At 36.9% G+C, this 24,253-nt stretch overlaps 1 protein-coding gene across 1 annotated transcript in view; it reads right to left on the bottom strand.

Moving 5' to 3' along the window:
* Nucleotides 1-24,253, bottom strand: part of COL11A1 (collagen type XI alpha 1 chain) — a 159,921-nt gene that overhangs the window by 76,522 nt on the left and 59,146 nt on the right. Inside the window, exons 12-28 of the mRNA XM_054213016.1 lie at nt 22,073-22,147; nt 19,613-19,696; nt 19,305-19,361; nt 15,237-15,290; nt 13,808-13,861; nt 13,639-13,692; nt 12,998-13,051; nt 9,747-9,800; nt 9,590-9,634; nt 7,840-7,893; nt 7,707-7,751; nt 7,214-7,267; nt 6,704-6,748; nt 5,284-5,337; nt 2,045-2,089; nt 419-472; nt 293-337 (exon numbers count right to left, since the gene is read on the bottom strand). Coding sequence (XP_054068991.1) covers nt 293-337; nt 419-472; nt 2,045-2,089; nt 5,284-5,337; nt 6,704-6,748; nt 7,214-7,267; nt 7,707-7,751; nt 7,840-7,893; nt 9,590-9,634; nt 9,747-9,800; nt 12,998-13,051; nt 13,639-13,692; nt 13,808-13,861; nt 15,237-15,290; nt 19,305-19,361; nt 19,613-19,696; nt 22,073-22,147 — 927 coding nt within the window. The remainder of the gene's footprint in view (nt 1-292; nt 338-418; nt 473-2,044; nt 2,090-5,283; nt 5,338-6,703; nt 6,749-7,213; nt 7,268-7,706; nt 7,752-7,839; nt 7,894-9,589; nt 9,635-9,746; nt 9,801-12,997; nt 13,052-13,638; nt 13,693-13,807; nt 13,862-15,236; nt 15,291-19,304; nt 19,362-19,612; nt 19,697-22,072; nt 22,148-24,253) is intronic.

The raw sequence follows: 24,253 nt of genomic DNA, 5'->3' as shown, positions 1-24,253 counted from the left end.
AGGGGATGTTTAATTCTCTACTTAAAAGCACCTTAGAGAGTAGTTACTTAAAGTGGTGTGAAGAGAATCTAAACCTATTCTAATAACTGAAGGTTTTATATTCACTTTGTACCAGTGTAAATAGCCACAGAGGTCACTGATTTATGAATTGGGCTTGGTACATCCTTAGGCTAAGTCAAAAATAAACCAACTGCTGCAAGATAAAACACACTGCAGTGAAGGAGACAGAAGATGTTGCAGTGAAATAAGGAACACAGAAAAAGGGAAAGGAATTAAATGAAGTCAGATTTACCTTTTCACCTTTGGATCCCTTGAGACCACGGACACCATCAGCTCCCTAAAGAAAGAATATAAAGAATTACCCACATGCATGTATCCAAAAAGGTGTGGGGGGAGGAATCCAGTAATTAAATCTTACCTTTACACCACGAGGACCTGGATAGCCAATGGGACCCTGAGGACCTGGAGGCCCCTAAAATATATTGGAGTAAAGAACTTTTGTTTGTACAGTACTTGGTTAGCAAGCGGTTCTCTTCTGAGTCTAATCCTTGTTCTTTCACTATAAGGCAGCAGCCTTGTGTGAGACATCAAAATAACACTGGGCTGCCTGCCACTAAGAAAAGTCATGGCATCGCAAATCATGCTTCCATGTCACCATAAAATTATTAATAGAATTTATCCACAATATAAATTGTTTGAAACGGTGGTAATTGGAAAATGTAACAAACATACAAACAAAAACAAACAAAAAGATGCCAATTAGAAACCAGTGGTGTCTTACTGCAGAAAATTTATATGTTAATTATGATGATGACACAAGTCAAAAGCAGAGATCAAAATAACGATAATAATAAAAATCATGGTGTTTAAAAAGAAGATTCCAAACTAAAAGCTAAAGGGCTCATGGTGCTATCAATACTGACTGGAGTCTGGATGCTGTTATTTACTGTTTGCTGAGGATTTTAAAGATGCTCAGCTTCGACACTATGCAGTCTGCTGGAAATGTCTAAAGAAACTGAGTTCTGTAAATGGTGGAAGCAAGGAAGCCTGGAAACACACGTATCTGTGTGTGAGGCTGAGCTGCTTTGTTGATTCTCCGATGTCTGAGATGGACAGATAACAGAATCTTTCCCTAATGGGGCCATTGATAAGGTCGTTTTCCCCTTTCGAACTGTGCCTTTTCTCAAAACCTGTTAACATCTCTGAGAAATAACATTTTCTATCAAATTCGGATGATATTTATCAGTAAATTCAAAAGGCATAAGGAACAACTGACAGATGGTCACATACCTGTACTTTCAAAATATAAATGATCTGTGTAAGCTTTATTTTCTTAAGAAATCACAATAAAATCTACAAGCCTCTAACAGATAACAACATTTTGGACAAATAGTAATATGCTGGTGTCAGTGGAATTGTACTTTCTGAAATGTCCTATTCACCCAGAATACAACCTTTTAGCATTGCCACTGAAATCAGTACTGCAAGTGAACCTGATTTCAGGTGCTATAAGGGTGCTATTCTAGATAAATAATGGTCAATATTCAGCAAGCAGAATGCTTTAAGAGCCCCAACACCCTTCAGTGCTTCATAAAGAAATAAAGAAATTACTTTCCACTGTCACTGACTTGAAGGTGACCTAAGAAATACAATGTGTATGTATGCATTCATAAAAACCAAGATCAAAACCAAGATTCTGAAGAACCCTAGTGGGTACTCAATACAATGGAATTGTAAACTCAAACTATTTGCAAGTTATCTATGTGATATGTATGCAACTTTCATTGATTGCCATTCTGTCAACTCCACAATCAGTTTTACTTTAAAAGAATAATCTCTATATTATTTAGAATCTCTATAATGTTGTGAATATATTAAAATAAATAAATATGTTTGTCTACACACAGATGCTTTGAATGTGTCATGGGTTTTCTAATATCTTCCTAAATAGTTTTTGTAGCAACAAAGATGTCATAAAGCTGAAAAACTGCCAAAGGTTTTTTTTGAAAGCTGTGTAAATAAATGGAAAAGTTTCAAAACTCACCAATGCACCTTTATCTCCAGACTGACCCTCTTTGCCAGGATGACCCTGATTTAAGAGAAATGTATCTGTTTTGGAAAATATTCATTTTTCGGTAGTGACATTTTATTATAAAAACACAATTATTTAAACACTTGAATTTCAGGTCATGAATCACCCTTCTTCTGTATTAGAACATACCCACACAAAATTTTGAGGAAAGATTTTCCTTTTAATACTGATTTAATTTAAAAGAAAAGCTGGACAATAGCTACATTAATGTTAATGTTTTAGGAATATCCTGATCACCCCTTCTATTTTGTTAATGTTTCAGCAGTAAAAGGTTTTTAATGCACGACACTCTGAAATTTGATTTTGAAACAAGCAGAGTGATTAATATTACAGCATTAAGACATTCCTAAAATTATTTAAGAGTATGGAATTTATTGCAGAAGCCAATAGAAGGCATTCTATGTCTTTGTTTTAAACTATGACTTGCTTTTAAAACAAAATATGTTTATGTCTTAGTCTTTGTTATATATCACTGACATTAATACTGTAGCACTCAAAACATTAACCGATCCATTGTTTTTCTTTCTTACAAAATTTACTCTGAAATGCTGCAACATTTAAAGGCAATTTAATGAAACTAAAGGTTAATAGAAGATTATTGTTTCTGAGAATCAGTGAGGAATCCTGTTTCCACTGAAGTTCATCAGTCATATTAGAGGAGCATAGTAATAAATCTACAGTTTTGCCAAGCACGTGGTCCCACATAACATGTAGCCAGTTACTAAAACCATTCCAGTTTTGGTGTCATTGACATCCCAAAATGTTTTCAGTGTGTCAAATATGATATGACTTTGATGTGGCTTTAATCTTATATGACAAACCCTTGGTGCTTATATTCGATTTTCTGACCTTGGAAAACAGTTGAAAATATGTTCTTTATTAAAAGAATTATTAAAATAAAAAAATATTTGATACTTGCTTAGCAATGATTATTAATTTTCCTTTAAAGAGTTTGTCTTACTAACACTGAATATTTGTTATTTGTTTTTTAAAATGTACGTATGTCAGTTGTTTAACCCTAATCTCCTAGAATATGCTTTCTTCTGTACAAGATTTTAAATCTTCATCCAGTATCAGAGGTATCTATAACATTAAGTGACTTTAAAAATGCTGCTATTAAAGAGTATATTTGTATCCCTTTAGATTTCCATTAATTACAATATAATATAGCACCTTTAACAATGTCTCACCTTCAAAATCGAAGGACTTTTCCCCACATAGAAGTGAAATGAAATAGCACCGCAAGAATTTTCTTCATCTCCTGAAAAAATGCTATTGAGCTTTCACCTGATCTTAACTCAGATATCACGGGAGCAGTAACAAAGCTCATTACAATCAGGAAGGTACTGCTCATTGCCTTCAATCACTACTGTAATTCTACAGTTGTAAGTATGTCATGTCAATTAAAATGGACTTAATTTAACCTGCCCCTCCTGCCCATCCTCTGAACAAACCTACTTGTGCATGAGGTAGGTAATTTTGGGTAGGTGTACTGTGTCTGGCTAGGAAGGAGTTAATTTTCATCATAGCAGCCCATATGGTGCTGTGTTTTGGATTTGTGACTAAAACTGTGTGCTTGCATGGCGTGGAGGTTTTGTCTTTGGCCCATTCTAACCCCTCAGTGAGTAGACTGAGGGCTGGCCAGAAACTGGGAGAGGACACAGCTGCGACAGCTGTCCCAAACTGACCAGAGGGATATTCCATACCATATGATGTCATACTCCACAATAAAAGCTCAGGAAAAGGAGAAGGAAGCAGGGGACATTGATGGTTGTAGTGTTTGTCCTTCCAAGTTACCCTCATGTGTGCCGAAGCCCAACTTTCCAGCAAGTGGCTAGTCACCTCCCTGCAGGCTGGAAGTACTGAATGCACTCCTTATTTGCTTTGCTTGTGTGTGTAGCTTTGCTCTACTCATTAAACTGTTGTTACCTCAACCCATAAGGTTTTTTTGCTTTTGATCTTCTGATTCTCTCCCTCATGCCGCTGGGGGAAGAGGGAGCGAGTGACTGGGTGGGTGCTTAGCTGCTGACTGGGGTCAGCCCACCACAGTAGGGACGTGTATCAGGTACAGACCTGTGCTAACGCCTGATTGTCTCTTACAGCATTTCTCCCCTGCTTTTAAGGTTTAACAAGGTGCAGATTTTAAAATAATGCTTATGTTTGGAAATTAATATTGTTCCCAGCATGCAGAAAACGATAAGAGGGAAAGTTCAAATGTTTAGACAATGATTCAAGATACACACTTCCAGCTGGACTATCACTGCATATTTAACATTCTCCATGAAAATGGTACTTTGGCAAGTAAAAGAGGGATTGTGAGTGCCTGGGTACAATTCTGTATTTCTAATATAAACATCTATGCAGTGAAACCCATGCAGCCAGTTCTGCCATTCTCTTATCCTAGCAACACCCTGCTGAAAGTCAAGTTTACGAAACATATATTTAACTTAAAAGAAAAATTGTAAGGGAAAATGGCATGGTGAGGAGAGAGATGGCCTGAGAAGTCACATTGACTGTCTAATGGCTATTAGTGGTATAAAAAGATAACAGTTTTGATGCAAGAAAACTTGTGTATATGGATGTCATTATGAACAATGATTCCATTTAAGTTTAATGCCTGAACTGTAAAAAATGTTACTCAGGTGGTTACACTCTCTGTTCACATGAATGAATGAATGCATCCGCAGACCTAAGCTGAATTCCTTAGCGACCACAAGATTCTAAAGTGTGGCTTAGGTCTGTCCCAGTGCAGACAATGAAAGAAGCGGCCCAAACATGTAATATGCACCTAGGTCAGGAAGCAGAGAAAGATCGAGTCTATTCTATGTTTCCTCAGAAAACAAGTGGTAAGCATTTTTACAGATGATTTGCTTTGCCATACTGACATAGTAGGACTACAGTGAAACAGTATCTGGCCCTTTGTGTGTCAGTAGGTTATTTACACATCCTTGCAGATGTTTCAGATGCATTTCATCATCTGGGACCACATTTTAAAAGCCTACAGCCATTTTTAGCACCTGCTTCATAAACGTAGTTCTCTTAGTTTTAAGAGTTCAAATGATACAGGGGTTTAGATGGATTTTATAATGCTTTTAGTCTCCATTTTCTTTTTGCAACACTGGTATCCAGAAATATTTACTACTTGGTAAAAGTATTTGAATATTCAAGGGATGAAATATTTGGTTACTTACAGGAGGCCCATCAGAACCAGGAAGGCCAGGAAGACCAGGCTTGCCTTGAGGTCCCTAAATGCAGTAATAGAGACACATTTTAAGGACAATAGTGAACATTCTGTCATTTGCTAGGATGGAAGAACCATTCTTGCTGAGGACTGGTATGTCCTGAACCAGCAAACTACCTTCAATCTTTTAGTATTTTAATCTCTGATAAAACAACTGGTGAACCCATCCCAGGTGTAGAGTAGCTATAAGAAAAATAACAATAATTTAAAAAAAATAGTGAAGAAAAAAGAAAAAAAACCCCACCCATATCCAATACATTTAACTCTAAGAGCTAAGGATATAAAATGTAGTTACACCTTGATAGGGATATATAAAAAAAAATATAACAAAACTAAACCCAGAAAGATACTATCATACAATATATAAGCACAAGGCCAGTCCTTACAGTCTTTAGCAAATAAAATCACCCATATTTTTCAATAAGGTGCTTGCCTGAGGACAGGCTTCAGGAATTACCCTATGAACATGCACACACACAACACAAGGTGAGGAAGAATTCACTGTAAAAAATTAACTATTGTTTAGAATGTCAGGAATAAAAGGATTCACCATATGAAAGATACCAACAAGATTAAAAGGCAAAGAGTACAGGTTACAGAACCCCAGTGCTCATAGCTGAAAGGTATGGTACGTCTTTGCGGAAGCCTCTGGAATGCATATATTGTGGACCCAGCCCATTCTCCTAGAACAATACTTCTTAGGCGCACAGGCAGGTAAAAAGCATGTATACTGTTTCCTAAAATCTCCTTCAATTTCTTCTAAGGTATATACTAAACAGTGAATAGGAGCAAAATCAAAGAAGAATCAATAGAGCAGGAATTCAACAAAAAGGTGAGAAAAGTAAAATTAGCATAAAATCCAATAGTGACATTTTTGAAATTAACAGAAGATGTTTCAAAGCACATGAGCATGTACAAACAGATAGATCAGGGAAAACCCACCAATTCACACTACAGTATGCCAATTACACTGTAGAGTTTTGTCAAAATATAATCCTTGAAAAAAGAAAACTGACAGACTTGAGTAGGTAAAAATTTGTTATAAAAAAGCTATTAATAAAAAAAAATATTTTTCACATCTTGCTGTGAAATTAACATACAAATACACACTGTTAAATATTGTAGATGGGATTCTGATGCTAATAACAGAAAATTCATTCAAAATAAAGGGAGGAAATAATGCATGTGCAAAAGTGTATATAAGAGGAAAGCCTCCGTTGGTTATTCATTTACTTGATGATTTCAGGAAGATCTGCTAATTTTTACATCTTAGGTTACTATTCTGTAAAACACAGCAAAACCTTTAAGCACATAAGCAAGGTTGTTGCACAGAACTGACTGTGAAATACCAGAATAATGCTGTAACTTACTTTTTCACCAGGAGGTCCAATAGGACCTTGTGGACCGGGAAGCCCCTATTAAAAAGAAACCAGTGTGAGAAACCAGGGAGAACAATATACATACATTCACCCTACGAAAGGTCCCTCATTAATCTGTTTAAACACACTGGCAAATATAAGTGGTTTTTTTTCCCCCCTTATGAGTTAGATCAGGAGTTTTGTGTGAGCCTTTTGCACAAGCCACTCTTCTGGCAGTAGGTCTGTAACAAGATCCTATTCAGAACCCTCCTCCAGGTGTGGCCATTCCTGCTGCATTCCAGGAACACTGAATGACTCATTTTTCTCCTGAATGAAAAATCCCTCTGAAAGCTTACTTGAAAACTCTGCTCCCACTGCCCTCGGCACATTTGCAGTATTATTTATAAAATCCTTGAAGCTTTATCAGTTTTACACATGAAAAGCTAACCTTTTAGTAATTTCCATTTATTAAACATTTGCTGCACATTACATCGTATTTCTTGAGAGTTATTTTACACTTACTTGTGGGCCTGGGATTCCTTGCTGACCAGGAGGTCCTGGTTCCCCTTGAGGACCCTACCACGCAAAAAAATACCAGGGCATTAGGTTTGCATTTCTGCACTACAGATCCTCATTGTCAGGACTAAAAGGAATACAAACTCATCTTTGTTCCTCCTGCTTTAAAGTCTACCACCAACTTTCTATCCAGTATGATATTTTTCATGCTAATGAATATCATGGCCTTTTCTTTAATAGAGAATAACAGCTCACACATAGGATCTAAGCACTGGAGTCCACGGTGCTAAAGGAGCTTGAGAGAAAGCATGATTAGGCCTTTTGGCGGAGAATTAAGTAATAGAAGGCTTCTCTTTTCTATGTCAGATCATAATGAATCTGAATATTTTGACAGAAAGGTTTAATTAAATGGAAGGGATGGCATAGTTGCAGGGACAAAAGAATGTGGAAAGGATTCTTAGAATCTACTCCCTTTTAAATTCCCAGCTTGCTTACTCACCATGTTGCCTTTTGGGCCTGAAGGTCCATCGATACCTGCAATGCCCTACAACAAACAACATAAATATGAACAACTTTCAATGGACTTCCATTTTTCTTCTGGCAATTGCAAATACAAACCAGTTCATACGTACAGGTTGTCCAGGAGGACCAGGTGTACCTCTGGGGCCCAGTAATCCCCGTGGACCCTGTAAGAGAAGAAACGCTTATTAACACCTGCATGATTTTTTCTAGACAAAGAAAGGCCCAAGAGCAAGACCAGGCAAGGAATGTCATAAGGAGTAAGAAGGATGAGGGGAAGACAGCATAGGGGTTGAGCAGGAAAGAAAGGAGGGAAGGAAGGAGGGAAGGAAGGAAGGAAGGAAGGAGGGAAGGAGGGAAGGAGGGAGGGAAGGAGGGAAGGAGGGAAGGAGGGAGGGAAGGAGGGAGGGAGGGAAGGAGGGAGGGAAGGAGGGAGGGAAGGAGGGAGGGAAGGAGGGAGGGAAGGAAGGAAGGAGGGAAGGAAGGAGGGAAGGAAGGAAGGAGGGAAGGAAGGAGGGAAGGAAGGAGGGAAGGAAGGAGGGAAGGAGGGAAGGAAGGAAGGAAGGAGGGAAGGAAGGAGGGAAGGAAGGAAGGAGGGAAGGAAGGAGGGAAGGAAGGAAGGAGGGAAGGAAGGAAGGAGGGAAGGAGGGAAGGAAGGAAGGAAGGAGGGAAGGAAGGAAGGAATGAAATTCTCCCAAAGGCCACCATATGTCTGAACACAGTGTCAGTGGAAGGGCAAACTTTGATTTAGCTACTGTATGGTCATTTCAGAGAATGGTAGGAGATAACTATTTGTATTTACTGATGCAGAACATTGGCACAGCATCTTCCACTATAGCGTCAGCTATGTCTTGGCTTGATGGTCTGACATGAATAGTAGCATATGTTTGTATTCCTCTCTTTAGAAAACATGATGGTCTGTCATACTCTATGCTACTATTCTAAGTGTAAAACACTGCTTTTAAAGATCAAATAAATAATTAAAAATTAATAATAATTTTATTATAATAAATGCAAGGCATTCTGGAAACCAAAATCAGATTTTTTCCTCTTATCCCTAAAAAGTTCCACAGAAGACCAAGGGCTATTCTCCTAAACAAGGTGAGCAAGATTTGGTCTATAACATAATCTTTTGGCTTTGTAAATCCCTATGTAAATGAATATTAGTTTTCATCATTTGTGTCATCATTCACGTCACACTGCTAAAGTAGACAGGACTGAGTCTCCAGTCTCCTCATGTATGATACAGTCACAAATCACTAACACTCTGACACTGTAGTGACTTCTTCCTACTTTGTGAGTAGGTAGCAGTGTATCATATATTTAGGGTAAAATGCCCCGTTCTGAGGCTTGATTTCTTGCCTGCAATGCAGAACTCTACTCTGCAGTGACAGCACCTGCATAATTTCAACTGACAGCAGTGGAAATTCTGTATGTGAGACAAGTGTAAAAATACTCAATGAAGCACACTAGTATGAAAATAGAGAAGAAGCCAGGCTTTCTTTTCTAATAAACAGATGTTTGGAAAACATTATCAAAGCAAAAGGAGCTTGGCTATACTGTCCATGTATCAAGGACTGCAGTGACTGTTTTACACAATACAATGGGAAATAGCCTTTGGGATTCTTGAAGTTATGTATACTTGGCTGGGTATATTCCTGACTTAATTCTAATCCTGTAAGTAGTGTTTCACCCCTACCAAAACTGTTCATTTGCTTTTCAGATGGAATCCATACTCTCTCTATATACACACACAGAGTAATTTTTATACGTGGAATTCAGAACAGTTCAATAGAAAGGAAAAAAATCTGAGAGTGACTTTTGTTTCTAACAGAAACAGAAGAATAAGAAAGCATTGCTTACAGCTTCACCTGGGAGACCTCTTGGTCCAACTTCCCCATCTTCTCCCTGTTTTTGTACAAAGGGAATAGAAGTTTTAGAAAAAAAGAACATGTATCATTAACACATTCCCATTACACAAAGATTCATTCTAGATTTTACTATGTAAATAGCAACTTACTCTTGATCCATCCTCACCAGGTAAGCCAGGAGGTCCCTGTGGGCCACGGTCTCCCTGTAGAATAAGAAAAGTCATTAAAATAATACATCCATTGCTGGAAACAATAATCGATGGGAAGGGAAATGAAAACAAATGTGTTAGCTGAAGTCTGATGTGTCAAAACACGTCTTGACACAATGATACAAATCAGTAGGTTATAGTACTCAGTAAAGTCTTTTATTACATTAGTATAAAAACAAATGAACATTATTAAAACAATGAACTATTTGTGTTTGTAAAATTTCACTCTGTAACTATTCTTGGCCCCAGAACATACACAAACTACTGCCACAAAAGGCAGCGTTAGGCACGTTTTTCTTTGTCTCATTGACACCTTCCCCCTCCTCCCACACAATGTATCACTGCCAGTAAAATAAGGCATGTGTACACAGTTAGAAGTTAATAAACCAACTGGTGGGCCCTGGAATATACATGGTGAAGTGCACTGACCACTCTTCAGAACCACGCACCCTGGCACCAGTCATTGAGAGCCTTGGGACTGATTTGTCTGAGGCTTTGGAAGGCAGCCAGACTTCCACACTTCCCCTCAGAGGCTCAGGCTTTTCTAGTCTATATATGCAGAGCCTCAGTAGATTCTGGACCATACTTTTAGGATTTATTTTTCTTTCCCTATTTCTAAAGAGAGCTAGTGTGCTGCACAGCTCAACCACCACTGACTGACCTCTTTCTGGGCAGCGGCTTTTTAGACTGTGACTTCCTTCTGGCATTGGACAACAACCAAGTATTCATGCTGTTTGCCTTAATTTTATCAGTGTCTCCAAGGAGCCTGACCACAGCTGTGGATTCTAGCAGAGATATATGGAGTTACACTTCAGTGGCTCCATTCTTTACTCTTTCAAACTTTCCTAGGGAACTTTAGGTAACTTGCTCTCTTACTCCAGAGATATTTAATATTAGGGATGTCAGGATTTTATCCTACAGCCTTTCTGTCCTCTATAAGCTGGAGTAAGCATGGGAGAGAATGAAATTCTATGAACTACACTTTCATACCTGTAAGACGAATTAATACAGCAATTTCTATATTTTGCTAAATTTTGGAACTACTCAATGTGATATGCTGGTAAAGCATGTGTTTTTCTACATGCTAAATGACACTCCTGAAAGATGATACACGAGACACATGATCTATTCTCTGGCTTCTGATTAATATGCAGGTGAAGACTGACTTAAGCTTTCAGACGTTGAAATAGTTCATCCCCTCAAGGGCTACCTTTCTTGTCTTGCAATCACATTGCACTTAGAGTTAGATTAGGAGCTTGCGTTCAGTGTCCTGGTATTATTATGCAGTAAGAACAAAACTTCCTATTATTATCAGCATTCTCAGTTCTTCAGTTCTGTAATTCTTTCCTTCAAATTTTCTGTAAAAGCCTGAATTTCTTTTTCCTTAGACCTCTTCTTCTAGTATATAGTGTCTTGCTTTTATACTGGAGAAGGGTTATGCATCTCCCCAATACTGGAAGTCAGAGAATCTCATCTAGTAACTCCTGTCTGACAACTTGTGTTTGACAGAGGAATAACCTCAGACAGACATCCAATTTGCAACTCATAGTTCAAATACGACAAATTCTAAAAGTAGTTGTAAAACTTCTACTCTAAGGTTATGGGTTTTCACCATCAATTCTCTTACAGCTGAAACAACTACAACAGAAAAAAATGTTTCTCTTTTCTTTCTTTCAGTGTTCTTTATTTTAAGCCAAAGAGAACGGAATATTTGCATTATATGCTGTCAATATATATGAATCCAAAGAGCTACAGCTATATGATATGGCTTTGAATTGAGCTGCTTTCAGAAAGATCACAGTTTGTGTTTTTACAGAAGATTTTCATAGAAACAGAGAACACAGTAATTTTTAAATAGCGGGATGAAAGAAATGATGAAAAGAAGTTATTATTTTCAATACTATTTGCAAATTTCAAACCAAACTTACTCTTCTGTTTTAGTTTTTTTATTTGTTTAGAAAATATGAAACAAACAGAATATTTTTTTAAAAAAAGTTAGTTTCTTTATGATTCGGAAGGTCCCACAGACATAGAGTTCTAGTGTTGCAGGTTGGAAAGCAGACACACATTCCCTGACTCTGAACCAATTTCTGCTCAGCCTTCAAAGAGTGAAGTAGTGGCAAGAGTTTAATGTCTAGCCCCCTCTGCTGGTCACCTGCTGATCAAGCTGGCTTTCAATTACGTGATGCGCAGATTTCTTTACACTCTTTAAGTAAAATGGAACTATGAAAGAGGATCAAGACATCTCTGTACAACACGAGAAGTTCTTTTCCCAGTGCAGAGAGAACTCAAAAGAGTATCTTTAGATGCTGTTACAAAGAACTACAATATGGGCCAACACAGTTGAGATTTTCTGGGAAGTGCAGCAACTGTGCTAAGCCATTGAAGGGTGAGAGCTATAATCATTCCTCAGTCATCAAGATTTAGCACATATGGGAATGGTTCTGTTGACATTCCCACTCACTGTTCCTTTTATGGTACATTGCACTTACAAGGAGAATAGTAAGGGAGTTACATTCAGTAGAGTATGTTATTACTAGCATCTGCCTTCAGGGTATAATTTAAAGCAGAAATCCCCTGCTGTGATTATTTCTACACTTTGTAGGGAAAGATTCAGTCTCATCCTACAGATTGGTATGACATAAGGAGCAAGTACATTAGTTGTTTTAAATATTACTTCAAGTTTTCCTAACTTATCTGACACAACTGATCTTTCTTTAAGCTGCAGTTGTTGTAATAAGCCACACTCAACAATTCAGTTTGCAATTCAAATATTCAAATGCTTTTTTTGAGCAAGCTCATCAGCAGGTTAAAATTTGTCATGCCACTGATACAGAAACTTCATGCTAATTTCCTTTTCCTATTACTATTTCCTTTGACAATCACTTTAAATCCAACAGGCAAATTCCTTAATTAAGAAAAAATAGTGCAAAACCTAGCTGAAGATGTGATCTGAATTCTGAAAATATATTTAAATGATTAATACATATATATGAATTGTTGTCTATTGATTGATATTACTAAAATGTTTAATGAGGAATACATTACTGGACAATATAGATATTATTCTGTAGTGTGAAAAGCTGACATTCTAACTTCCTCATAGTGCTTAGTAATATTCTTAATGAATAGTGCATTATTTCTGTGACAGTATCAATGTGGTGTTGTATAAATATACATCTTTTTCTTACCCTGTTACCTTTGTCACCAGGGAGGCCAGGAAGACCATCAAATCCTCTGTCACCCTAGGAAAGATGAAATCCCAGGTTTAGTAAATGATTTTTATGTTCTGCGTTACTCTGAGTAAATTGTGTCTTACTTCCAAGAGCTAATTTCTGCCCTTGGCTGTATGTACACTTTTGTTATTGAATGAAACACATGGAGGGGAGCACAGAGATCAAACTCATAAAATTTGCTTCTATGCATTAACACAACAGAACATGCCACACCAACTTTTTCACTGTGCTGTAATTATGCTATTTATAAAAAGAAGTCTACATTTAAATAAAAAGCTTGATTCTATCTGCACTTTGCAGTTGCAAAACTGATGTTACTATTATTGGTACTCTGTAACTAGAAACTGACTCAGAGGAATCATGCCCAAGAATCAAGATACTTCAAGGTTAAACTACTAGCCATTACCATTAATTACCATATTTCAAATGGATGATTCATTCTCGGTCCTTGCATCTGACCCAGCTATCCGAAACCTCAATATTTTCACTTGAGAGAAGAATTTGTGGTTGGCCTGAAAGAAACTGTGGTACCTACATAAAATCTGTCTAGCCCATTCCGAGACTGAAATAAAGCATCAGGTCTTATTATTATTTACCTTTGCACCAGGTTCTCCTGGCATTCCTCTGGCACCATCAGCTCCAGGACGTCCCTGCAAAACCCCAAAGGAGCAAACATTTGAAAATGCAGTGGAACCAGATAATATTTAGATATATTTTAAATAGAAACTATTTACCCAGAGCAGGATTGAACTGTATGCTACCTACCCTTTTGCCAGCTTTTCCACTCGGACCAGGGGCACCTTGAACACCACGAGGACCCTGAATTTAAAGAGTGTAATTCTTAGAATCATATTCATGTCAGCAAAAAGCTAATTAAACATCTCACCTCAAGAACAAGATAAGATTTTTTTTACAAACAAAGCTGCATTTTTTTACCAGGAGGTGTATTCTGGTTTCCAAATTCCCATTACATTTAACAGAACGTGGGCATCCAAACTAGCCTTTACGCTACCAATTTTAACACTAATTTTCATGAGATGGCAGTATACATCGCATAACTGGTCCTTTTAACATAAAAGCTTCTTACATTCTTTTCATGGCTTTGAAGATCTCAGTCTCCTGTTGTTTGAAAACCCTTCTTCCTCTCATGCAAAAATTATTTTAGTCACATAGTAAGTATTTAATGAAAACTAAAGAGCGCTTATTTCAGGTTCCTAACTCATACACAAATGTGAGTTGTGCTGGAAAACAGCTCACCTGCTGTCTTAGCTTTACACAGCACTGTTTTAACTAGAGTAAGACCAAATTACCCCAGACTGAAAAACCTAATTCCACTTTTTTAAACACATGTAACTTTCACTGACGACTGTGTGGCATATGTTTTTGTGGAAGCTTTCTCATCTCCTATCCAAATGCATCTTTTTCAGGCAAAAATAGCAATGGTAAGGACTTGCCACCCAAAAATGCCGAGAAGGAAGAGAAAAAATACTAAAAATGTAAGTAAGCAAACTGGTACACTGACCAGCTGGTCAGAGTGCTTTTTTATTTAATTGCTTTAGTTTTCTTCTGCAAATATTCATGTGGAATTTTAAGACAGGCACTTAATAATGTAGCAAATCCACAACACCACTTGAGATCTGGCAAAATCAGCATTCCAGAAACTCCTATCATTATTTCTTTAAGAACTCTCTATTACTTTTAGGTTTAAGCTGAAAGATTTCAATGTGTTTCAATGCTCTTTAACATCACTGCACTGATATAACAGTAAGCTAAGAAAGGCACGCACTGATTCCTAAAGATTTATTCTTGCTATGTCACATCTTCCTTGAATATATCCTGTTTAATTACCAATTAAATTCAATCTCTCTTACCTTATGAGATCTGATAAGATCAGAGCCCAAGGTCATACAATTGCAGACTGACATATGATTATTTAACAATGAAAAGAGCCTGAAGTGACAATGTTAAAACAGGTTTTCAAGTGATGACACTCTACATGGGATAATTACTTTGTTGTATAACATATTTCAAAATGAACAATCAAGCTATTCCATTTAATTAGGATAGTATTGTAAAAGCTATTTTTCTTCAATTGCACGTGGAAAGCATATCAGTCATGGATTTCTTCTAAGTGATATGAATGCATTTTCTTAAAGATAAACAAACTCAAACATAACAGGCAATGTTATTGTACCTGGGGACCTGGTTCACCACTTTCACCTTTAGCACCTGCTGCTCCAGGTCCACCCTTGATGAAAAAAGCAAAACATATTGTTTAAATATACAAAAAACTCTAATTGAGTGTTACTTTCTATACATTAACTATAGGGAGAAAAAACAAACAATCCCCTACTCATTAGGAGGTGTGAATTCACCATTTGATTCTGCAGATATACCCTGATATATCACTGTCTAGACACTGGGCCTAACTGGGCCAAAAATCTTTCTACTACCAAAGAAAACACCCATCAATTTGAATGGGATCAAATGTAACATTTTGTTCTGTATTAATATTTGAGAGCTAAATATGAGCACAGTAAGAACATAAGTCATGCAAACACAAGTGCATCCGCTGTAGGGAAGGCAACTGAAATGAAAGCCACCTCTTCTTACCTTTATCTGTGTTGTACAGAAAATTAGAGAGTCTTGGAATTCAATCCAAAGATCACTATAGTCAATGAAAACCCTGTCTAATCTTGTAATGAACTTCAGTGATGTTTTAATCAAGGTCTTTGTGCATCTGGCCCTGGAGAAGTGGAAAATCTAAATAACTGCATCTCTTTACTATCATTAAATAATGATACACATTTTCACAGTGAGTTTTAATCATAAACAGACCTAAAACAGATCTTCATCCAGGATAAGATACTGTGCATGGAATCTGGGGCAGAACTAGTCAAAGTAAGTTTGCATTTTCTTAATAGTGGTCTCACAAAAATAGACAAAACAAACCAAAAAATCTTGACATGCTTAGATAGAATACAGGCCCAAGGAAGGAACATACTGAAGTTTACTGTCATGGGCAAAAGGATTTTTGCATTTCTGACTTCTGAAATAGGTCAAGACCAAATGTATTTATTTAATATGAAACAAATCTTGCAGACTTTGGAAAATTGATAGTCCTCCTATATTCACCATAGTGTCCATTCCAAGAAAGAAGTGGCCTCGTGGCTTGGCTTAGTGCTGAGTCTAGCGTCCTAGAGTGGACAGATTCCCACTGACCTTGCAGGTCCTAATCAAGTCCTAAGCGAACTGAAAATCAGATCCTGAGCTGGTACTGGCAGTGGAGAGAACAGTGGCTTTGGTAGGTAGTGACTGTCTGTTTGGGTTTCCCTCATGTAAGCTCTGCTTTTAATTAATATAATGGATTACATTTCATATCTGTAGGGAGAAATCCATTTTATATTCGATGTAAATAAAGCCTGTGAACTCAAGACTCAGTTGAAGCTAGACTGGGGCTTTGACAGTGCTACGTTTAAGATTTCAATAACTGTTATGTTTCTAAATGTATCTTATTGGCTACTAATAATTTAACAAAATAAAATTCATATTAAGAGTAAAAGCTCCAACTACTTCATTCTTAAAATAAGCTGGGCACACAAAGAGTTGACAGATGAATCTGTAGATGCTTCTGGAACTGTAGGCCAAAAATGTTGCCAGATCAATGAGTTGGATTTCTAGAGCCTCCTGGTGGCTTAGGTGCAAAACAACTATTACTATTATTAATTTGTTGAATTTTGCATACATAAATTCATGAAGGCTTTTAAAACATGAAAGTGTGAGTATGAGGCCAGGTTATACCTCAGCTAAAGGTATACAACCTGCTGTCAATATTATACCAGTCTTTACAAATTAATTCCTTGCTTACAGCAGTTCTATAGTTATTTTATATGTGTAGACTGAATGTTATCCTGCGGGTCTCTCGATTTAAACGCACTGCTGGAAATAGCGTATTCGTTTGTTAAACAGACCCAACACATTTGACTATTTGTAAGTATTGCATACCTATATCAATCAGGAGTCCGAGAGCCAAATTCTCTGCTTGGCAGCAACTATTTACTTTAGAAGAATTACTCTAGAAAAGAATTGCTCTTATATAGGTCTGCTTAAAAATAGGAATATACTCCAGTGATTTCAGTTTCTGGGGACCAAGTGAGATTCTGGTGGGATATTTAGCTAAAATTTACCTGAAAACAGTAAATTTCACCTAGATAAACAGACTGGGTTCGCAACACTGGTCTATTTGGAGCAGAGCATAATCTGGAACAGATTTTTTGATGCTATATGAAGATGAGTCAAAACGACTACAATTTACAACAGTTTTAGTATCATCTAGCTTTCAAGAGTCACTGAAGAGAATGTTAAGCTGCTAGGATCAGGGAAGAACACAATTCAGAGTGTTCCTTACACTCCCTAAAATATTCCTTCAACAGTATGGGATTATGTTATGCCCCTCTGGGTTTTCTTTGTTAATAAAAGTGGTCACTGGAGGGAACAGCAGTGAGAGCCACTGAAGCAACCTTTCAGTTGCATTGTGTTGCTGTAATTATACGCAATGAGATGGATGATAACCTGGCCAGTATTTTCTGTTGGTAGTAGAAGGATGCTATACTCATGTTTGTCCATCTGCTCTCCTCCTTTCAAACTAACAGACACTGTACGTTAAGGAGAGTGACGATTAGAGAGAAAAAGAGGAGGTTGGAAGGGGAGGACTTGATTGTTACTGTTCAGCTATGGACTGTTGCTGAAGCATCACATTAAAAAAGGAAAGAATCACAAAAGAAGGGAAAGGAAGCGTATTTCTTATACTTTTGTCTCACCACTTCTAAGTTATGACCAAATCTGCACAACTGGGATGAGTGGAAGGAAACTACTTTGGAGGAAAATGCTGTTGCATTCTGAGGCAAGGAGAAAACCAGGTGGCCTCCAGCAACTTCTACTGCTGTCTTCTATGCGTGCTGCTACAGTTGTGACTGGCATATCTCTGCAGTCACTCTTCCGTCACACAATAAACCAATAGGAACTTGCTTAATCCTTTTCTCTTGGTTACCCAGCAATCACTTGTTTTTATTTCTCAATAGCACAATTGTATTCTTGTCTGTGTCTTACAACTAGATTCTTGTCTGATCTAATACAAACTGCTAACATTACTCTTTGCGTCCACCACCGTAATGACAATGTAAATAAAAATTACAGCAGACATAGATCAAAATGTAAGAGGCCAAATATTTGCCAACCCAGCTGTGCCACCACAGTAGACAAAATAACAGTTTCCAAATTAAGTGGATCTTTCAAACATGGATGCTGTGCTAACTATAAAAGAGAATTTCACTCTACATCAGAAGATAAATACAATCACCTGGGAGAAATTTATAAAAGACTAGTCTTCTACAAAGCTTATGATCTTGGCTGCAGCATTTGTTATTTTATATCATGGTACAGATGCTTTATAATAGCTTTTTGAAAGATGGTAAATGCTAAATTATACCATTTAGTGGACTATTGAGTCTGAAAAGTATCCATTTCCTAAAAGTGGAAATTGCAATTGCAAGATTGATCATGTGGGTTTGGCTTGCTGGGCTTCCTACCTGGTTTTATTCTTTCATTATGAATATTGTCTATTTAAAGTATTTGTATGGATTACAGAGGCAAACCTATTAGTGATCAAAAAGTTGTTTTGCATGTCAGCAGTGTTCCATGTATAGACTTTGTATAAATATTAAGCTTTTTTAACATCCACAAGGCCATTTTGCAGATCATTTGGTATTAACAGTCAAGCCAAATTCAGGACTGAAGTAAAAAAGCACAATTCTTTTAGAAATCTGTATGGTTTTTAATTGCTTATATGAATGCCTCTTAAGAACTCTCCAGATTCAGCTTAAGTAGTGAGCCAAGGTCCTCACACTCTTGCTTTAGTATCTCCTTCTGTAGAGTTTCATATTTACCACAAGAAGTTTTGTAAATATTATTACGGAGGTGACTGACTGTAGAGGCATATGTAGTTATTTACGTAAAACTCTGCTAGTTTTCTAAGTCTACCAGTGTGCTTTATCCAAACACCCCAAAATCTACAATAAAAACTGATTTAGTATTGAAGTTGGATTGCAGACCTTGAATAAGACTACAAACTATGGCTTTGATTATATCAGGTTTTTTTCAAATAAAATAAGTACAAATACAGAGGTGTAGGCAAGGCCAGAATGAGATCCATGGACTTGCGTTATTGTGTTCTTAAACCTATGCCCCAGTTTTGTTTACATACCACAGGACCTGGTCTTCCAGTGAGTCCCATGGGACCAGGTGGACCTCTCATAGCAATCTGAGAAAACAAACAGAACAAACCAACAGGTATCAAGAAAAAGCTGCCAGCCAGCATACAGATTCTATATTAATACAATTTCATAATGCATTAGCAAATAGCCCCCATCATTGACTCAGTTGTCCATAAGGATTACTGTGATGAGATGATGCTTAGAGCTCTTTTCTTCACATCCTGCATGATATAAAATGGAAATTTTTTTTTGAGCTGTACCCTTGTGGCAGTTTTGTTTGCAGGCTCCTTGTGCTCACCCTAGCTTGCTGGAGAATAGCTTGTGCTTGAGCTTCCTGTGCTGAGATTGTTGGGCCCTTCTCACCATCTCCACCAAAGCGGAACTGCAAGTATCAAAACAAGAAAAGGATTCAGAATTTGTCAAATTAAACTCATACTTGTTATTCGCTGCATAAACCACTTGAAAGACACAGGGTCTCCGTCTTTAGTACACACCACGAACTTCAGAAGACTGCTGCATTGAGGCCACTAGATCCAGCACAAATATTACGTCATTGGTAACAGTTTAGAAATGAAGTGCAAATTTAATCCCTTATGAGCAAACATTTTATTGATTTCATAGGATTTTGGTTTTCATTTTGTTTGCTTGTTTGTTTGCCTCAAAACCAGGCCAGAATAAATTCTAAAAAACTCATTAAAAATATGTTTCAAAATTAATTAATTCTCTGTACATTGGTAGCTACCAACAGAAAAATGCAATTAAAATTAAGGCAGACGTCGATTTTTAAAATATTTGGTATCTAAAATGAAAAAGTTGTGTGTCGTTTCTAAAAAATTCAAAATAAATTACAGAATAAAATTTAAGTCCTCATTGCTGCACTCCTGGGCTGTTATTGCTCATGAAACTGCAGTCAGAAGCTTTGCAATGTTGTAGAGACACTAAGTTGCAACAAGAAGCATGGCTTTCCAAAGGTATGGCATAGGCACACTGGATATCAGGGTTATGAATCTTTCACTGACTGCAACAGTTTGTTCAGTTTCCCTACACCCAGACTGACTGAGGTCTTTCTACTGCCCTATTTCATCTATTATCATCAGAATGGAAGAATTTTTTTTTGAAAGTGATGGAAATCTTATTGCTTTAAGCCCCCACATATGAACATCTGACTTTTTCTAAAATTAGAACTACCAAGCCTTCTATCATTTGAAGGGAGGCCAGATGGTTTGTAGGGATCCACATAATGTGGAATCGACCACATTTTCAAAATATTTTTTCAAGCAAACGTACCTAAATCCATTGTCTTGCATCCATTGAAAAGAAGAACCCATTTTGATGAATTCAAGCTCTGCACATGACGATGAAGAGCCACACATCCCACAAAAGGTGTCTCCCACATGTTACTTGGTGTTTTGAAGGTACCTCTGTGACAAGATGCTCTGCCACTGCTAGATTCGATTTCACCTGTTTACTCCTTTATACCAGGATGGCTCTTAAGCTAGTGAGCAGGTCATCTGTTATAAAAGGATACTGACTTCTCAGTGGGGTTTATAAGTGTAGAAAAGAATTCTGGATGGTGATTAAACAACTAGGCTGGAATTCAGAAAACCTGAAGCCAATTTCTTCCTTTCCGAGAAACTTCTGGTTTGACTTGGTAAATCACTTGAGTTGAGACTCATTAACATCTAAAATTAAAGCTACTGAGATTTTCCAAAGTTACTGATAGTTAACTCTTAGTCCACACTTACTACGTTTAATGGAGCAAACTGATACAGCAATAATAGATGGAAGAATGACTTGGGAATAATTCCCCTGTAGAGTAGTGGCATTTTTCCATCAACTAATTATTGGTAAACAAATATTTCTGTTACACAGCCAGCTGTGTAACAGAACTTGGTGCAAGCAAGAGGTCAAAAACATTAGCGTATTTTAATAAACTTCCATTGATTTTTTCAAAAATAGAAAATAAACTTTACAAAATCATCCTTTCCTCATTGATACTGATGTAGTTCTGCCTCCTGTATCAGAACTGCGGCAACTAGAGCTTCGAGACTTCTTGTTTGCTTTGCTTTACTTACCAAAAATACTGTCCCTTCATTTATAGTTGGTTTATCAATTCTCTGGGAACTGGTACTCATCAGAGCTTTCAGGTACACACATACACTTAGGAATAATGAATTCCATGCATATAGTACTTTTCATACTGCAAAGCTGCAAGATACTTTAACAGTTTTGGCCTTGTTCCTCCACCTGCTAAAACAGATGGTGTTTTGCTTTGACTCCAGTGGGAGCAGAGCTGGCTATGTGCATGTATTTCTATTCAAAGGATGCACTGACTCTTCAAAGAGGACACTGAAGTCCAATTTTAAGCACGGAATGCTTAAAATTCTCCATGTCAAGGAGACTTGAAAGCACACACGCCTGCTGGGAGTACATGCCCTTTGTGCAACAGCAAACTCCTTGTTTAGGACATATAGTAGCAAATAATAGGTACTGTTGAAATATAAGGAGGATTTCAGTGAGTCTAATACATTCATGTAGGTTCCAATCTGGCAGCCATGCAGGAGCTAAAGCATATGCTTTCTTTGAGGGTAAAAAAGGTAGTACCATATGATCTTGAAATGCTTACACCATACAAGAAACTGTATCATCTCTCATTCCAAAGACAAAATCAGATGAAAAAAGAAAACACCTATACATTTCTTGAAACACACTTCCTCTTTTTGGAGGCTGGCTACCCTGTAATCATAATACAACTTACCGGCAACATTAACATGGTACCTGGGGGACCTGCTAAACCATCAGCACCAGGAAGACCGGGGCGACCAGGTGGACCCTAAAAGGGATAACAGAAAAAGGGATGAGAACAAAAAGATAATTACATAAGGTAAACCTTTTGAGTCACTCTTACACACTTATGCTTGTATTCATAATGACGCACTTCGTGGATTAATAGTCTCTTTGCAAATAGTTTGGGAATGTTATTCATTATTAGTGAGGTAAATAACTGAATTTGGGGAAGACATTCAGCAATAGGGAAGAAAGCTATTATTTTTAATTATTTTACTTATAAATTATATTAAAAAATGGAGTATGGAGTACCTAATTATGGAGGCTCTGCTAAAGATTTTATAGATTGGGTTGAGCTGAGATTTGCATTGTGTTCCAGTGTTTTCTTTATTTGATATAGAGAACTAACACTGATGATTCTCTTTCTTTACACCTTTTGAGTAGCTTTAATTTTCAAAGGCTACGTAAGTCCTGCAGCTACGACTTGAAGTCTATTTTTTATAAAATCTAATTCTCCCTGACAGTTTAAAAAGAGCTAAACTTTTTGTGTTAAGATGGAGTTGAAGAAAGGTACCAATGTGTGTACATAACGCTCATGATTATTGATCCAACATGCTGCATAAATAAATATTGCTGTTGTGACAACAGTTAGATTTATAATTGCACCTTTCCTCACAGCAATTTACATGCTGCACTTTTAATAGCTGAAGCTGTCAAGGGCAGGAAGGACCTGAATCAGGAGTGCTCATTTGCCTGCTGCATATCTGTGAAACAAAGTACTCATTCACCAGAACGACTCTCTGCAGGCTTGCAATGACAGACCAACAAACATCAAACTGTCTTAACTGGTTCCTTCTGCTGCTCAGGAGTTGAACAAAACAATGGGAAAAGTGATCCGAAAAATTTTGATGTTTTTTCCCCTCTTCAGGAATTAAGATCAGTAGCCTGTTACTAAGTCTGTTTGAGCTCTTTTTCGAAAAAAGCCTGAAGCATAAAAAAATAATTCCATGCTAATAACACACTACAGATAAATCTTAAATTGAGAATTATTACTAATTCAGATATAAAATATTGAATATAATGTTGTAATTGTTAAAAGAACCATTATATATCCAGGCAATTTTGAGTTAAGGTTAAAAAATAGAAAAATAATTAAATGCACTTGCAAAGCACCCAAAGAACCTTCACTGTGACCTGCAGTGACTTTATGCCATATGATTATGTGTCTTTGTGAAGATTAGAAATGAAAGATTAGATCAGAAAATGAAGATTAGGTTACCGAAGATGAAGATTAGATTACTGAAGATGAAACTGAAGATTAGATTAGTTTTCACTTTCTTCTTCCATTGCACCATTTTATATGAGTAAAATTCATCTCTAGAGTAAGTAAAAGTGGGACCACTTATGGTCTTCTCCAGGAGTGTATGTTCATTCATTTCTCAATTGTCTTATACACATTATTAGGATTAGAATGATATAATAATTTAATACAAAAGCTGAAGCACCATAGGCAACTACAAAAAGTCATGGATTTCTCACCTAATTCTTCAGTAGTTCCATGCTTAAACAACATTCTCAATTATTCTAGGTATTAATGCGGGCTTCTTAAAATTAAGCAATGTGCCTTTCTTGAATGGTAATTTCCTCAGAATGTTACTTTTCTAAATTTTTTACCTAAGGTGAAAAGCAGTCAGAATAGTTATAGCAAGAGTTAGAGCCTTTATTTGTATACACTGGTTGTTGTTTACATAAAACAACAAACCTGTCCACATATGTTTAAAATTTAAAGTAAGGCATGTTTTTTCATTAGGACGGAATCTGACAGCAGAATCTGCTATTGTATCTGTATTGCTCTTTTTTCTACAATTATTTTTTTTTATGTAATGTGTACTTTTTTATATAAAACGTGAATTCTGTTCCATGACAGGTACATGATGTGTTAGTCAAGAATTGCCTTATGATTAATTCAGTAAGCAGTTAGTTAAAAAACTATTATTAGTAGTTGTTGCATTACAATGTGTTAAAATTCCCATTTTATAAGTTTAAATTCCAAAATATGTTGTTTAGTTAATCTACAGGTAACAAATATGAAAGCAGTGTGGATGCTGACTTACTATTAAGGTGAAGCATTCTTGGGATTTTAACATTATGT

Source organism: Rissa tridactyla, chromosome 8 (assembly GCF_028500815.1).
Source record: "Rissa tridactyla isolate bRisTri1 chromosome 8, bRisTri1.patW.cur.20221130, whole genome shotgun sequence".
NCBI classification, from domain to species: domain Eukaryota; kingdom Metazoa; phylum Chordata; class Aves; order Charadriiformes; family Laridae; genus Rissa; species Rissa tridactyla.
This window is presented reverse-complemented; position numbering and strand designations above follow the sequence as displayed.